The sequence below is a fragment of the Equus asinus genome, chromosome 2 (assembly GCF_041296235.1).
Source record: "Equus asinus isolate D_3611 breed Donkey chromosome 2, EquAss-T2T_v2, whole genome shotgun sequence".
In the NCBI taxonomy this organism is placed as follows: Eukaryota; Metazoa; Chordata; class Mammalia; order Perissodactyla; family Equidae; genus Equus; species Equus asinus.
Window position 1 is genome coordinate 19020991 of NC_091791.1, and position 16147 is coordinate 19037137.

The following is a 16147-nucleotide window of genomic DNA, read 5'->3' on the forward strand; positions in this document are numbered from 1 at the left end:
CTAACTTAGTTCTGCTAGCCACATTCCCTAGATGAGGTAACAGAATTTTTAAAAACTCAGTAGAAACAGACAGTTCTTGAAAGAGGAAACACAAATGGCCAGTAAGCACATAAAAAGATGCTCAACATCTTAGCCATGAGGGAAATGCAAATCAAAACCACAATGAGACAGTTCCTCACATCCACTGGGATAACTATAATTAAAAAGGCAGACAATAACAAGTGTTGGCGAGGATGTGAAGAAATTGGAACGCTTACACATTGCTGGTGGGAATATAAAACAGTCCAGTTACTTTAAAAAACAGTTTGGCAGTTCTTCAGAAGTTAAACACAGAGTTGCCATATGACCCAGCAATTCTACTCCTAGATATACAGCCAGGAGAAATGAAAACATATGTTCACACAAAAACTTGTATGTGAATGTTCATAGTAGCATTACTCATAACAGCCAAAAAGCAGAAACAACCTAAATATCCATCAATTGATAAAGAGATAAATAAAATTGGTATATCCATACAATGGAATATTAGTCAGCAATAAAAAGATACCGCTACATGCTGAAACATGGATGAACTTTGAAAACCTTATGCTAAGTGAAAGAAGCCAGACACAAAGAGCACATATTGTATGACTTCATTTATACAAAATGTACAGAATAGGCAAATCCATAGAGACAGAAAGTAGATTAGTGGTTGTCAGGTGCTGGTGGGAGATGGAGAGTGATTGCTAATGGGTACCAGATTTCTTTTTGGGGTGATGAAAATGTTCCAAAATTGATTTTGGTGATGCTTGCGCGACTTACTGAATATACTAAAACCACTGAATTGTATACTTTAAATAGCTGAATTGTATGATATGTAAATTATATCTCAATAAAGCTGTTAAAAAACTCAATAGAAGCACATAATCATTAAATTGTAAGGATCAAGGATCAATTCAATGTAAATCAAAGTGCAAAGAACATGTGTGTTTGTATAATAGTATTTTATGTGGATAATTGCTTTATACGTTTAACTGCCTTAAACCCATTTTTACATTTAGATCATTTTTCAAGGAGGAGCTGAAATTTAAGAAAGCAAAAATTGAGTAAACAAGGCTATTGCGGCACACAAAATATATTTCTTTTATTTTACCACCTAGGATTGACTCAGCGGTGTAAAATGCCATTTAAAAAAAGAATGACAAAGTTTGAACGAGAAAATGTATTTCATCGCGGAAGATAAAAGTCTTTCCTTCTCTACAGTGAATACAGGTAATTTCAGAAGCAGCAGCTTCTAATTATTCACTGTTGTAAAGCTAAAAAAAGGTTCATATTGAAAACAGTGACCTCCAGTTTGCTGTGTGAATGAAGGCAGACACAAATTCTCATTTTCCTAGAATCCTGGTTGATAACTGAGTTGGGAAAAGCATGCATTTCTTCATTACAGCACAGTTGACTGTTCATTTAAATAACAATAACCTGCATAAAAGTCACAAAAGCATTATCTAGCAGTTCCACTGTGTTGAAATGCATTATTAGTACTAACAATGCCAATAGAGTAAATAAATGACTGTCTTCTTATTTTCAGCATTATTCCTGATTACTTAGCTTTATGAAAGAGTAGCATTATTATTAGCGGTGCATTCAACACCTTGGTCAACACTATTTGCTTGGATAACTCTCGAACTGGAAGGGATTTTAAAATAGAGCTATATTCTTTTCTAGGTTATCCAAGGTGAAAAAACTCTCCAAACCAGTGCTTATGTTTCATATATTTCTAACAGAAAATATTTGAAGAACTCAACTTCTGTTCACTGTGTATGTATAAAAACTGGAATTAGAAGCCTCATTAAAGATAGCGCGCTTGCAATAGTACTTATTTAAAAATATAAAATTTACATCAATAGTTTAATTTTCCATCAGAAGATTTTTTTACTAAGAACATGCTAACCCTTCAGTTTTTAAAGTTCCTTGAGTCCAAAGTCTGGGCCTTTCTTTTCCTTTTTTTTTTTCACTCCCTGAAACATACAGTACCCCACAAAATGCCACTGACCAAACTTGTTATGAGAGCACCATCAATCTACCAAGTGCATGGCAAAAAAAGGAGAGATCTGAAATCACTCATTCCTGAGGCTCTAGTCTGCTGTGGTTAGATAAAAAAGGGGCTGCTCAGTGAAAGATCTCAGCAATATTTGGCTTCAACAATGCCTGATCGAAGTATATCTTCCTTGAAGATGGGGCAACAGGATACATACTTATAAAGTGTTACCATCTTGAGGGGAACACTACACACTAGGGTGACTGACTCTCATTTAGGAAATGGAATTTTTTTAGTTTGTGTGAGTGCATCTGGATTTTAGCGTGGGAAAGGAGTAAGAAAGGTTGTGGGCAACACCATAACGAGTGAATTAATATTTAGGTAATTTAAAAGATTACGTGAAAAGTGGGAAATATTCTTCAAGGGTTTGTGGCACATTGTTTTTTCCCAAATTGGTCACAACAATATTTCCCATCCCACTGGTTTTTCACAACCTGTTTTGCCCCTGCATCAAGAGAGGGAGTCTATGCCCTATCACTTTGAAACTTGGTGGGCCCTTGTGACTGTCTTGATGAATAGAATGCAGCAGAAGTGACACTGTGTGACTTGCTAGGCTGGGTTAGAAAAGGCCACGCAATTTCTGCCACTCACGCTCTTGGAAATTATCTCTGAGCTGCCAAGCCTGAGGCCGCCATGCTGTAAGGAAGCCCATACTAGCTCATGCAGAAAGACTACATGGAAAGGCCTTGAGACTAATGAAGAGACAAAGGGAGAGATGCCCAGCCAGTTCCTAACTACTCCTATCTCTCCTCAACTGTTTTAGCTTCAGGCTCTGTCTGAAAGCAACCTCACAAGAGACCTCAAGTCAGAACACCCAGCCACGCTGCTCCTCAATTCCTGACCCAGAGAAATTGTGAGATAATGATTGTTGTTCTAAGCTACTACATTTTGGGGAGATTAGTTACACATCAATAGATAACGGGAAGACCAGGAAAGGAAACCCGAATGGAGACTCATATCATAAATAATACATTTGGAGTCAAATCTTTCAAATCATGATCTCTAGGCATGCGGATAAAAGTAATGGAGAAAGGCTCCTTGTAAACCACCAAGTAATGCCCCAAATCAGTCCTAATTCAGAGCTTATAACTCCTCAGCAGTGGGTCAATGAACCCTCAGTGGAATCTCTAGATTTTCCTTTCAGAGGAGCTTCAGGCAGCAAGGGGTGCAAGGGAACTGGTCTGAAGCTGCATTTATGCAGCACGCGTGGTCCTCCTACTCCGACTACCTGTTTGCTTGAAGTGGCTCTGGCAGCGGTGGTGAGCAGAGCATGAGATGGGTGAGGAAGCTACAGCCCCTCTAAGGTACCCACTGGTACAACCACTGGTTCCTGCCTTGCCTGTTTTGCTGGAGTAAAACTGAACAGTTTGTAGTTCCTGAGCACAACATGCTATTTTAATGCCTCTAGGTCCCCGTTTTCTTTTCTTCAGCTAACTCATACTTACTCGTCAAAACTCAGGCCAGGCAAGCTCAATAGGGCTAAGAACTCCTTGTGTGTGTCTATAGCTGGATTTAAATTTATAATAAAATTCTTGTTTAGGTTTGTTTTCTCACTAGACTGTGCATGTTGAGAGATCGATATAAATTATAACTGTGTCTTTACTGCCTAAGGCCTGCCTTGTCATAATAGCTGGTACTCAAGAAAAGTCTGTGGAAATAAACACATAAAGACAAGCTGGCTTCAAAAGATGAATCTGGTGACAGTGTCTCCACGCATTTCCAACATTCCGTGCTCTTGCCTGATCTCAGCCGGAAATCTCTCTGTGTCCTGTAAACTCCCAGGGGAACATGGCATCAGAATTTCTTTCACGGCTCTTTCCCTTACCTTAGCCCTCATCCTCCCTACCTTCACCTTGGCCTCTCTCTTTACCTGGGACCATACTTACAGGTATGCCTATTAGATCCTCTTTCTAGACGGTCCACTCCATGGTGGCGGGTTCCTGGGCCGATTCCCATCCCGAGTGTTGAGAACAGCACTTCATACACTCAGGGTAGGTTTGGTAAAGCAGTGTGTCTTCCCTGTCTCAGTGCACTTACAAAGTCATTACTGATTCTGAAATCTCTTCCCTGGGGTTAGCAACTCTGCCTCCAACGAGCCTGCAAACGCACTAGTCTTAGATATGTTCAACAGGTGTTATCAAGATGCACTCAAATGATTTAAGGACAACCTGCCAAAGTCCTCAGAAGCTTACTGTGCCCTTGAAGTGGGTCATCCTCAGGAGCACTTGCTTTTCATCTACCCAGCAGGTGTGTGTCATCAAATAAATATCATAAAATGTCTTCCAGCCAGGAACAAATATCTGGCGGGGAAAAGGAAGTACACAAGCTCACTGACTGCAGGTCTAGATGGAGAGCATAAGGTGTCTTTTTTTTTTTGATATGTAGAAAACAATATTTTATTAACAAGAGGGTTCTACCTACACTATTTATTGTCCACCCGTTCATTTACCTGTCTTATCCCTCCAATTAAGATGCTTCTAAAAGAAATTAGTCTCTAGAATTTCATTTACAAAGATTTTAACAAAGAAGATCCCTCAAACCTGGTACCACGAAACCGCATTTTTTCCCCCATAAAACTCTGTGATCTTAAAAACAATCATAATAATAGGTAGGCTAATTTGGCTTATTTGGGATTATCCCTGCCCCCTTTTATAGTGTTTAAATTAGTCATTAGTGCTATCTTCCTTCTTTTTGCTGGAAGATTCAGGAGATATTAAAATTCAGTACTTTGTGGTTTTTCATTTTGGTAAGATTAGGGAAAACGTAATAATATGGTACAATTTGCTCTTGAATATTCTTGAGCCTACCCCATCATTACATGCCAAATTACCAGGTATCATTGGATCCAAATATTAAAAAAAAATAATTATAAGAGAACATAAGCCTGTGGTTTAATGCAGACTTCAAAGTTACGGGTACACCCTAAAAGAGGAAATATTTGGACTCAAATGTAGATAAGTTTTACTTTTAATTTTGTGCACATTACTTATAACTTCCAAAGCCAAAGATAATATTAATAGAGGACCATGAACAGAGTGAACATGATGTGAGATTGAAAAGGTTGGCTCATAATTACTTCAAGATGAATTACATAGACCACTACGATTTTTTACTCACATGAAGGTTATCCAAAAATATACCGTAGATTTTGTTAGATCAGTGTTTTTTGATCTCACAGTGTTTTCCAGACACTCAGATACCATTTTCCTGACTTTACCGCACCTGAACACCACCTGAGCTAGTATTTACTTAGCTGTTTTCATTATCTCAACGTGAAACTGGCCTTTTAAAGAAAAAAATTCACCTCATCTCAAGCAACAATAGGAGTAAGACCATGGGTTTGATGGCAACTTAAATTTGTTCTTTTGGGAAAAAACTGGGTTGAAGCAGAAGCTGCCCTGCTCAGAAGAGGCGCGGCAAGGGCTTGCTCCTGGCCCTCCTGCAGATGCTGGGTTTATAGCAGCAAGCAAATCAAGTTCCTGCCTTCATGGAGCTTACATTCTACTGAGGGAGATGATAATAAACCAACACGTATATAATACAATTCCAGGGAGTGACAGAGCCAGCGCCGGTGGCCTAGCGGTTACGATTCCGTGCTCTCATTGTTGTGGCCCAGGTTCGTTTGCTGGTTAGGGAATCATACCACCTGTCTGTGGGTTGTCATACTGTGGCGGCTGTGTGTTGTTGTAATGCTAAAAGCTATGCCACTGGTATTTCAAATACCAGCAGGGTCACCCATGGTGGACAGGTTTCAGTGGAGCTTTCAGACTAGACAGACTAGGAAGGACGTGGCCGCTGACTTCCAAAAAAATTATGAATGAAAACCCTACAAATAGCAGTGGTCTGATTTGGGGACAGAATAGACTCCACGGCACTAACAACGAGGGAGTGATACATGCTATGAAGAAAACGAAACAGGGGAAAGACACGGAGGTGAGGTGGGTATTTAAGCAGAGATCCAACGGCATGGAAAACAGGGGACTGTTCTAAGCAAAGGTAAAGGTCCAGAGAGTTCATAATATTATCTGTTTTCATTTCCACTCTTTTTATAAAACTCAGCTATGACCCAAGATTAAGTCTTAGTGTGATTTACCGTCCTCAGACTGCTTTGCCTGGAGATTGCTGTCTCTCCTGGGCTAAGAGTTTTCACTGGGGATTGCACTTCTGGGATAGGCTGGCCTGGATGGGGTTACAGTGGGGAGATGTAGAATGCCAGAAAGTGACCAAAAGTGCTGGGGAGAGGAAGAATGGAAGGCAACGGCTGGACGCCAAAAGACATGAAGAGCACCAAAGACCTCTTCTGCCATTTTGCCTCTGGTCTGGGCAGCAATCTTGATGTGCCATAAGGAAAGTGTTTCATATGCCAACCTTGGCACATCTACACGGACTGTTCAGGACCACTGCAGCATTTTCCCCCCCATTTGAGGTGAGAGGAGCTGGTAAGTGCACACCTTAAAAATTTCTTAAAAATCTGATTCTTAAGATATTGACTGAAAACATCATTGATAATCTAAATGAAACCTATTAACAGAAGCATTGTCTGATTTTAAAACAGACGTTTCACTTTGACCACATACAGTTACTTATGTTTCTGGAGGTTACTGCAGGATGAGAACCCAGATGGCATCAGGTTTCAGACAAGGAGAGCTGAGCTCCTAAGGCTGATGGATGCGAGGAGCTGCAGTCCTGGCTGAGACTGGAGAGCTGTGTGACTTTGAGCAACTTACTGAACTTTCTAAGCCTCAGTTTCCTCATCTGTAAAAGAAAACAATAATATCTCCCTTATAGGTTTGCTCTGAGGGTTAAATGAAAAGAAATGAGAGAATGCTTATATAGCACTTAGCATTTAAGTGCTCTTAAAATAAGTGGCAATTAAAATGACAACACCAATCACAGCGGTGATGATGAAGAAATCATATGCAAGGTTCTTCAGTTCTGAAACTGAGAAGGAGAGCCCTGGGTTCTAGATTCCTAAGAGGCTTAAGCAATAACTAATAGTAAAAACTATAGTTTTGTAAGTGAATATTAGTACTCTGTTGGGCTGGAGAGGGCAGCACAGCGGTCGGAGAGAGACAGGAACTAGGGAGGGCGGGGTCATCCACATGGACCATGGGCCCAGTCTCCAATCTAAGAGGTTCAGAATGGGATGGGCAGTGGGGCCATTCCAGGCAGTCTTAGGTAGACATGGAAACACGGAAAGGGGCTCCCTAGAGCTAGGACAGGCGTCCTCCATCAGGAACAGGAGACAGGAGGCCAGTGGAATGTGTCCCTCGCATCTGGGGCTGGTTTTAGAGGCCTCCTCAAGTTAGCTGCAGGTTTTGCTCCATTGGATTTTAACGGTACTCAACATCTGTCACCCCAAATTTAAAAACAACAAGAGGAGAGAGCATCCTGATGGTCTGAATCCATTAAATCTGCATAGAGCACCATGAGATGCTATGTAATCAAAATCCCTTGAACCTGCCCCAGTCTCCATTAGCAACAGAAGCAAATCAGTTCCCGTTTGGGGGAGGGAGCTGTGGAAGTGAAATGCAAGTGGAAAACTGGGGTGGGCAAGTCTGTCCTGATGCCAGATTTTCCTTAATAGGCCACGTGTTGCACTGAACACTGCTTCTTTAGGAAGGGAAACGCCTAACCCTCTTCTCCATACGTTTATTTTTTTTCTTTTTTCTCCTAGGATTATACATTTAGTTGGATTTATATCATTTATATATGTATAGGTGTGTGTGATATAACAATTTATATCATGTAGCTGGATTATATCATTTAGTCCACATATAGTTACTGAGCCCTACTGTGGGTCTAGCAGAGGAATTAGTAAGAAGATGAGCATTTCCAGGAAGACTTTGATTTTTGTAATCCACAGTCATGAGCTTTTGCCAAAAGTACATGTGAGGGCTCCAACTTGCTTCTGTCCTAGTCTAATAAAAGGAGATATGCAAGAATAAATCTTAGGTTACTGAATGGCCAGCCCAATATAATGCGACACCTACAACTTTCTGGCTGGTGAGGGAGGGTGAGAGAAGAATGCAGACCCTCAGGCAAGATGTATTGGAAGTAGGTAGAGCAATGTGTAGGTCATGAACAGAAAAGCAGACTGGGAACCAGGAGATCCAGGTTAGATTAGTAATTTGGTCACTCATTCAAATATTGAAGGAGTAGCTAGGGGCTTGAGATCTCTACTGGACTTATCTTACTGGGCAGCCATGAGGATTGATCGAGCAATGCTTGTAAGTGATTTCCACCTCCCTGAGATTGTGTGTTAGGGATCTTCAGCTGGAGAGTAGAGAGAGAACTGATCAGGATAAACAGAGACACGGATTGAAAGAGAGACCACACAGAGGCAATTGGACTGTAGGAAGGACTGAGATGATGCCTGCTTTGTGGGTCTCTCTCAAACTGTAGCCTCGATCCGTTTGGAGAATTCATTTTCTGTTGTTGTCCCAGAGGACCACCTATGAGCTGTGGATGACAGGGTAGAAAATAAATGACTCAAACAGTCATCACTTTGTTGGCTTATTCTCCATCTTGCTCCCCACAGGATTCGAGGTGGTTTATGTGAACACACACCATTTGTGTGTCAAAGGTCACTGCTCTTGGACTTGGCCAGCTCTGGTTTCAGTGCTGGCTTTGCCATTTACTCACTGTATGGCTGGGGAGCAACCGTGAGGCTCACCAAGCCTGGGGACAGTGCATGTGGGAGTGATTTACCAAAAAGAATTTGCTATACAAATGTCAGGGGTGATTACTATTAGTAGTAGGAATGCTTTCCATTTAACAGGCTAAATAAAACATAGTAAACAAATATGACTATGAAAAAAAAAGCATGAAGTTTGACCTCCACTGACATGGACCCCAAACCTTAACAGTAGAAAGTTTTTCTCACAGTAAGCAAAGCCATGATCTGGTCCTAAAAAAACAGTACATTTGTTAAAATGAAAATGCTCTAAATTACTCCCTGGTAAGGGCTATTCTGCACAACCTGATGATTTGGGATTTCATCAAATTAATGTCACTAGATATGCCTTATAATTAGGATAAAATATTTGAAAAGCTTTAAGAATGAGGTTATTCATTAACTCATTGATTTTCCTACAGATTGGGAGCCTGAATTTAAATGATACCCAAAAATATAACTAGGTGCGCTCAAAGAGAGAGGAACTGGTTGTGAGTCATTAAATGGAATGCAGTAGTTTAAAATGCTATTACTATTCAGATTCTCTGAGAACATTAAAACTGCCCATTAAATGAAAATCTAATAATTGGCCCTACTGAATTGTGACATTTTGTAACCTGCTCAGAAATGCAGAAAATTGTGGAAGAAAAGTTCTTTTGAGGCAGAATTTGATTCTCAATGTCATATTATCCCAAAAGTCAAGGTCCCCATGCTCACACACACACAAAAGAACAACAATGCAGACTGACTAACAAAGCTGAGGAAGACTGTGGTAATCAGAGCTAAAGCATAAGGCTCAAGACTCTCCAAGGTAAGCTCTGGTACTTGTCTGGAAAAAAATCAACAGGCAACAGTATGAACCCAGAGTAAATTCTCAACTTGGAATTGGCCTCTCCTTGGGCATTGCTTAAAGACATAACCAAGACACATCATTCTGTGCTTTTATAGAAATCATCTATGGTTTCCAAACTTACTCCATAATATCGCCAAATAAAGAAAATTTAAAGACATTAACTGGGCGGAGAATCAATGGTTTCAAATGAGAGGTTTAAAAACTCTCAAGAGCCAGTGATTACCAAGCACATTCTCTGTGCAGGCAACTGTGTCCAGTGCTTTTGAGAGTCAAAAATGAGAGATATATTCCTTGCTCTCAAGGAGCTGCTATGTAGTAGGGTGAATGAGACAGATACCGACATAAATAAAATAGAGACATACTAGATACATCAATGGGAGCAGTACAATCAAAGCAACGTGGAGCCCCTCTTGTTGGAGGGATCCAGAAAATGTGATCTCTTTTCCTTGATGATGTAGCATGGAGACACGACACTGAAAGATGGGTCGGATATTGATGGGGGAGATGGACAGTTAATGTCCAGGCAGGAGGAACAGCATGAGCAAGGTAAGAGCTCCAGGCAGGTCTGGGGAGTAGGGAGGAGTCAGATCTGGCTGCAAGCAGGTGAAGAGAGGGCAGGGTGGCTGGGAAGGACTCAGAGGTCCAACAGAGGCCTGCTCAAGGGACCGAGGGGACAGTTCTGTCTGACAACACACACTATTAGGGGCACTGGGAACCAGGGCAAAAATCTGCCTCCATAAACTTTTTACCTACAAAAATATAGGGCTCCAACTTTTTGTCCCTCTCCTGAGGTTTTGTCAGCAAAGCAACCAGACACTGACGAAAGAGGAGCCCTCCCTCCCTCCAAAGGGAATCAATCACTGGGAAGAAATGGTGACTAAAAGGAAGTGAAGGCAGAGAATGAGCAGGAATTTAAAAGGAGGAAGATGAGCGAGGTAAAGGAGAAACTATGCTGGAGAGAAGGTGGTCTAATAAGGAACATGATGGAGGCGAGCACAGAGGCCCCTCTCATCACCGCCCCCCCAGGCTAATCCCCAAGAAAACTCACTACAGAAATTTGGGGGAGAGCAAGCCCATGGTTTGGAAAGCCACTGGCAACCACGCGAACAGCACAAACTTGCTAGCTGTGGATTTCTACCTGTAAACTAAGGATTGTTCTTTGCATTCCCATGAGAGAAACTGTGTAGGAAACATCCTTTTAGAAAGTACTTAATGTCAAGGGGAAATGTTTATAGCAAACTGCTAAGTGGGAAAGACTACAAAATGGATATACGTACAGCATGATTTTTGTATAAATACGATGGGTAGCATTTATTGGTGTATTTGGCCACCAAAAACTAGATTGCTGAATGGCAGAAATATTTGAAATATGCCAGGTCATGCAACATTTTTTAAAATTCTCACCTGGAATATTCAGTGACTCTTTTCTGTCAAAAGTACTGTGTAATGCTTTAATTAGTATGCAGAACATATCCCTTGAGAAATACCTCTAATAAGAAGAATAACTAAAACAAAGAATCTTGTTGAGAACATAGCTGGCACGGCATAAAACATCAGAGATGAGTGTTTCCACTTTTCCCACTTTTAGGAAAACAGTCCTCTATGTAAGGAATGCACAGAGCCTTGAAAAACAAAAATATTCCCAAACTTACATTTGCTCTCGTAATCAATGTAACTTGTTTACCCAGAGCTGTCACTCCAGTTATCTAAATATGCCCATGTATAAACTATGAACACTGCACATCAGTGCACGGGAGAGGCCCAGTCTTTGTCAAAATACAAATGTTTCTGGATCATTCTGCATTTCAACAAACCCATCGTAATACAGATACCCTGCACACACTACCGACTCATTCTCTTGCATGTGAGATCACATACTTTATAAACCTGGCTAACAGAGTGGAAGGATGGGTCTGTTTACATGAGAAAGAAGCAATGACTCTTCATGTTTAACTTCTTCAATGTTATCAGGATACAACTGTCTAACAGAAAAGAAAGAAAAAAACTCTTTTCTTCGCTGTGAAGAATGTTATCAACCTTTTACCTAAATAAACTTCGCCGGAAACAGGGGTGAAAAAGTTGACTATATACTTAATAAAGTGCAACCAGGACTGCAGCTGCTAATTTTGGTTTGATGCTTTACAGCTGACGGTAGAAAAAAAACTAAAAGGCAATTACGTGAACCAAACAGATTTTATAATTTATAAGCAAAACTCAAATAAATAATTCTGGCAGATGCTATATTCTTTATGTTAAAATACATCATCTACCAAATTAGGACAATAACTTTAAAAATTTTGTTCATACTAACAGTAAATCATAGACAGGTTTCTAAAACTCAAAATGCCAATGAAATATTCAATAGTTTGTAGGTAAAATATGCATAGAAAACAGGTGGGGAGAATGCATACAGAAGTGTTAACAATGGTTCAGTGGGTGATGAGGCTTACAAGGGAGTTTTATTTTGTTCTCGATATCTTTCTGAAGTTTCAAGATATTCCACAATCAGTATGAAATTATTTTAAAATGTTTTTTTATTATGAATAGTTCAACAAACTCACCTTTTTTTGGTATTAAAAAACTATGGAAACTATAAAAAGATGAAATATTCTGAAGCCTCCAGTAAGCAAGTGAAGCAACAGGACAAACAGTGCCTGTGCTAGTGAAGAAAGCTCCCCCTTTACAGCAACGTCTGGCCGCTGCCTGTTTCTGGGGTGGCAGAGCAGGTTTGGGCTTTCATGTGGCATGACAGGTAGCGGTGAGGTTAGGCTATTGTCCATGAAAGATGGACAAGTAGTGGACTGTGAGCAAAAGTCCAGGTTTCTTTACTGCGCATCTGTTGTGAGCAGTTCTGGGTCAGAGTGGGAAAGGCCATACGCGGTACGGTGGGAGAGGCTCGAGAGGGACTGCACGAAAAAGGCTTCCAACCCAAATCCTTTCATGAGGACCAATATATGTGCAGGCAATAGCTTTGCCTCTCTCCTACTTAATTTAGAGACTGTTTCCCTTCAATTTAGTCATCACAGCAGAATATTGATAGAGAGACCCAAGAAGGTAAGATTTACTAAGAGCCCTCCACCATCTAAAACAGGCATTAATGGCAGAGGCACAACAGTTCTTTAATTAGCACACATTGATTAAGTTAACCCCATGTAACCACCGTCTTCTGCTACCGCTAATTTTGCTTTTGAAGTCCCATGAAATAAAGTAGTTGAAGAGTAATTAAATGTGTCCAGTCTCTTCATCCCTACGGCTATGATGACTGGGCAGCCCTCCACCGCTGAGGTTTTATGAGAAGATGTTGGAAAAGCTTTGAAACATCTCAAAGGCATTTTCTCAGGAGGTGGTGGCTTCACGTTAAAAACCCTAATATGAATGGGCCTGTTAGCAGCACTCTCCCTAACGAGGCATGTGAGAGAAGAGTGTAATTCGTCATTATTTTCAAATATTGGCTAAGAAAGTGACGATGTTCTATTAAAAAGCTTGTTATGGAAAGAAATGCTAAGGTACATTTGTGATAACCTGCTTAACATGAAAAGATTGAGGCATACATGCAGGTTAGCAGTGATTATGAAACTTAAAAAACAAAAAAATGAAGAGAAAACTTTTCTCAAATGATTACAGACATGCCCAGGAGAAGACGAGATTAATGTGCAGCTGCTCCAGATTAAGTTCTGCCTGTTTGGTCTCTTCTTCCTCTTTGGCAATCTTCATGTGGGTGGGCAAAATTTTAGGGTTCCTTGGAACACAGTTTCAGAATCATTACTTCACAGCATCCCCAGAGGGTACTGTGCATTGGCTCATTCCACGCAGATTTGGATCCCTTGTAGCAGCTTTCTTTGCAAAGGCTAGAATGCTAAGAACTACATTCTTGAGATTCTCTTGCAACCAGGTTCCAGATGAGGCCCAGGTTCTGCGAGGCAGATGTCTGTGCAAGACTTGGAAAGTGGATGTGAGCAATATGAGGCAGTTGCATGGGAGGCAAATTTGTGTGTGTGTAGGGGAGGGGGTTGCATTTGCTTCTTCTGGGACAGTTCTGGCAGAGATGATGGAGTCTAGTTCCTGATGATGGGTGCCATGTAGGGTAAGACTGAAGTGGTGAGCTCTCCCAGGACTCTTTGATTGGTCTCTTCTGCTTTGTGTAGCATCCAAAAAAGCTTTGCTGGCTTTCCCAAAGAGTCTATAAGCTACTCTAATAAATCTCTTTCTGCTTAAATTAGCTAAATGATTCTACCATGCTGGATGTAAGAACCCTGACCAATACAGCATCCAACAATAGACCCTAATTATCTCATTGCCTCTTACGAGATATCTTCCACCCCATGTTTGTATCCCTACTGAACCTAATACTATTTTTATCATGTAGATGCTGAATAAATGTTAGTTAAATCATACCACTGTACCCATCGCATTAGGTTGTACTAATTTAACATCATTCAGCTACTTATTATACAGTCAGACATGGTCTAAATAATATAGGTAAGAAACACCTCAATAAGCAAGGGGTTGAGTCACTATAAGTTTTAACTATGTTCATTTATCTGGTAAGGAAAGCAAGGTATTAAAAACAATAGTCTCAATTTCTCGTCATTCGGAAGGAAAGACAGAAACAAGCCAAAAGCTGTCTTTTAAGATATAATAGAAAAGACAGGAATGTAAAACTATTATGATGATTAACAATGAATCTGAATTTGGTCACTGTAGAATGACATGCTTAAATTTCTATGTCTTGTTGAAAAATGACAAGAACAAAGAAAAAATGGGCCTTTTAAAAAAAGATAATATATCATTAGCATGGTATCATATATATATAAGTATTATCTAAGGACATGATTACTGATAGCATTAGTTTTTTTCATTTAGAAAAGACTATTTGAAAGGATCTCCCTTTCCTCTGTTTTATACACAATCTTTATTTCATTTGCTATAAGTGGTTAGACAAAGGGTCAGATGATACCTTTAAATATTTAAACTGGTCAATGACAGGCAAGTAGTCAGATATTTCTTTAGTTTACTGTTAAATATGGATTGCCTTAGAGGTAACCCCAAGTACACTGCACGGCTTCCTAATGAGTTATTAGTTGTAAAACTGTGAAGTAATTCTGAATTTTAAATAAAACTGAAGAATAGACTGGGGTATAATAAATTAAAAGCCCTACAATTATGCAATATCATGAGATGTATTAGACAGTCACAGTATGCATATATCAAAAATACATTAATAAACTGAACATATTAATAAAAAGCTAAGTCTGGCTCTTCAAGACCTCAACACTAATTGGAAAGGATTTTGACAGAACATCTTGAATAACTTTCATTATCAATTTTGGCAAGTTATTTTTCAGCTACCTAAATAATGATTGTTTCTATACTCCATGGTGCATCTATCAAAATCTAAGATCTGAAAAATACCATTAGTGAGGATGAATGAAGTAGAAAATGTTTATGTGTCACAATCTGAATTTGAATTTACTAGTTTGATGTAAATTATATGCATGGGGTGCTTCATTTTCCTATATTTCACTTATGTATTATCTACTTAAAAATATATCATACATTTACAATTATATATTGTGCATTAACTATATAGATTATGTTTTATATTCCAAATTTTCACAGTATTTTTAAGATCATGCATTCCGATCACTTTAAAAACTCTTTCCAAAGTGTGATGATTTAAAGAATTTAATTCTTAAAGAAAAACATTTTATAGCAAGGGCAGATTAACCTCACAATGAAAACAAACACATCTAGTAGTAGATATTATTGGTGAAAAGTGTAAAAGGTGTAATTTTGCCCACAACAGCTTATTCCTATAACCAAGACACAGATTTATCCATCTGTTCTTTGTTGTTTTTGGAATCAAAGTCGTTGATTAAAAAAACAAGAAAGGTCTAGTCCAAATGGAAGCTCAATTAGTTAATACCAGAGGGTACCAAGTACTTAGTATAGGAATATAGCATATTAAGGTTAAAAAAAAGGCAGCTGACACATTAATGCCTCTAACTATTCTTGATTTTAATATTGGATTTGGTTCCAACGAAGTTCCCCCTTGAGGTGAAACATCCGCTATGTGTATCTTTTTCATAGATGGCCATGGGCGCCATATTTGTTGAAGGATATTATTTTGTAAATACCTCAGCTTTAACTTTCACCAAAATGGAAGCCTGGGTCAATCAATAAGTGACTCACCCCAGGTCCTGAAGTTGGATATTAGAAAAGGAGGAAGATACTGCAGCCAAAATTGGATTGCAGCCCCCCTCCACCCTGCCCCCACCCGGCCCCCACCCAAATTCCTACTCAAGGAGGCCTTTGCTTTCTGGTTCTTTTAGCTGGGGTCTTGACTCATGGACTACATATGCTCCCTTCTCCTTTTCTCACTGAGATGAAAACTCTCACACAGTATCCTCATGACCACGCTGCAGCAGTATAAATTGAGTTTATGAATGATGTCCTTCACTTATTGCCCCTTTCTCTCACACAGTGATATTTGTAACTCACTAGTCGTAGGATTTCCAAAGCTGAGTGATTTGTAATGTAA

The 16147-nt window shown here is 39.7% G+C and overlaps 1 protein-coding gene across 6 annotated transcripts in view; it reads right to left on the reverse strand.

The window, feature by feature from the left end:
• VTI1A (vesicle transport through interaction with t-SNAREs 1A) overlaps positions 1 to 16147 on the reverse strand; it is a 354061-nt gene that overhangs the window by 102860 nt on the left and 235054 nt on the right. Inside the window, exon 8 of one of the 6 annotated variants that reach the window (XM_070483237.1) lies at positions 4459 to 6832. The exons of 4 other annotated variants lie outside the window; for them this stretch is intronic. In XM_070483237.1, coding sequence (XP_070339338.1) covers positions 6829 to 6832 — 4 coding nt within the window. In that variant the 3' untranslated portion in view covers positions 4459 to 6828. Of the gene's footprint in view, positions 1 to 4458; positions 6833 to 16147 lie in introns of those variants that run through there. One more of the 6 variants, XM_044750757.2, reaches the window with a different exon arrangement.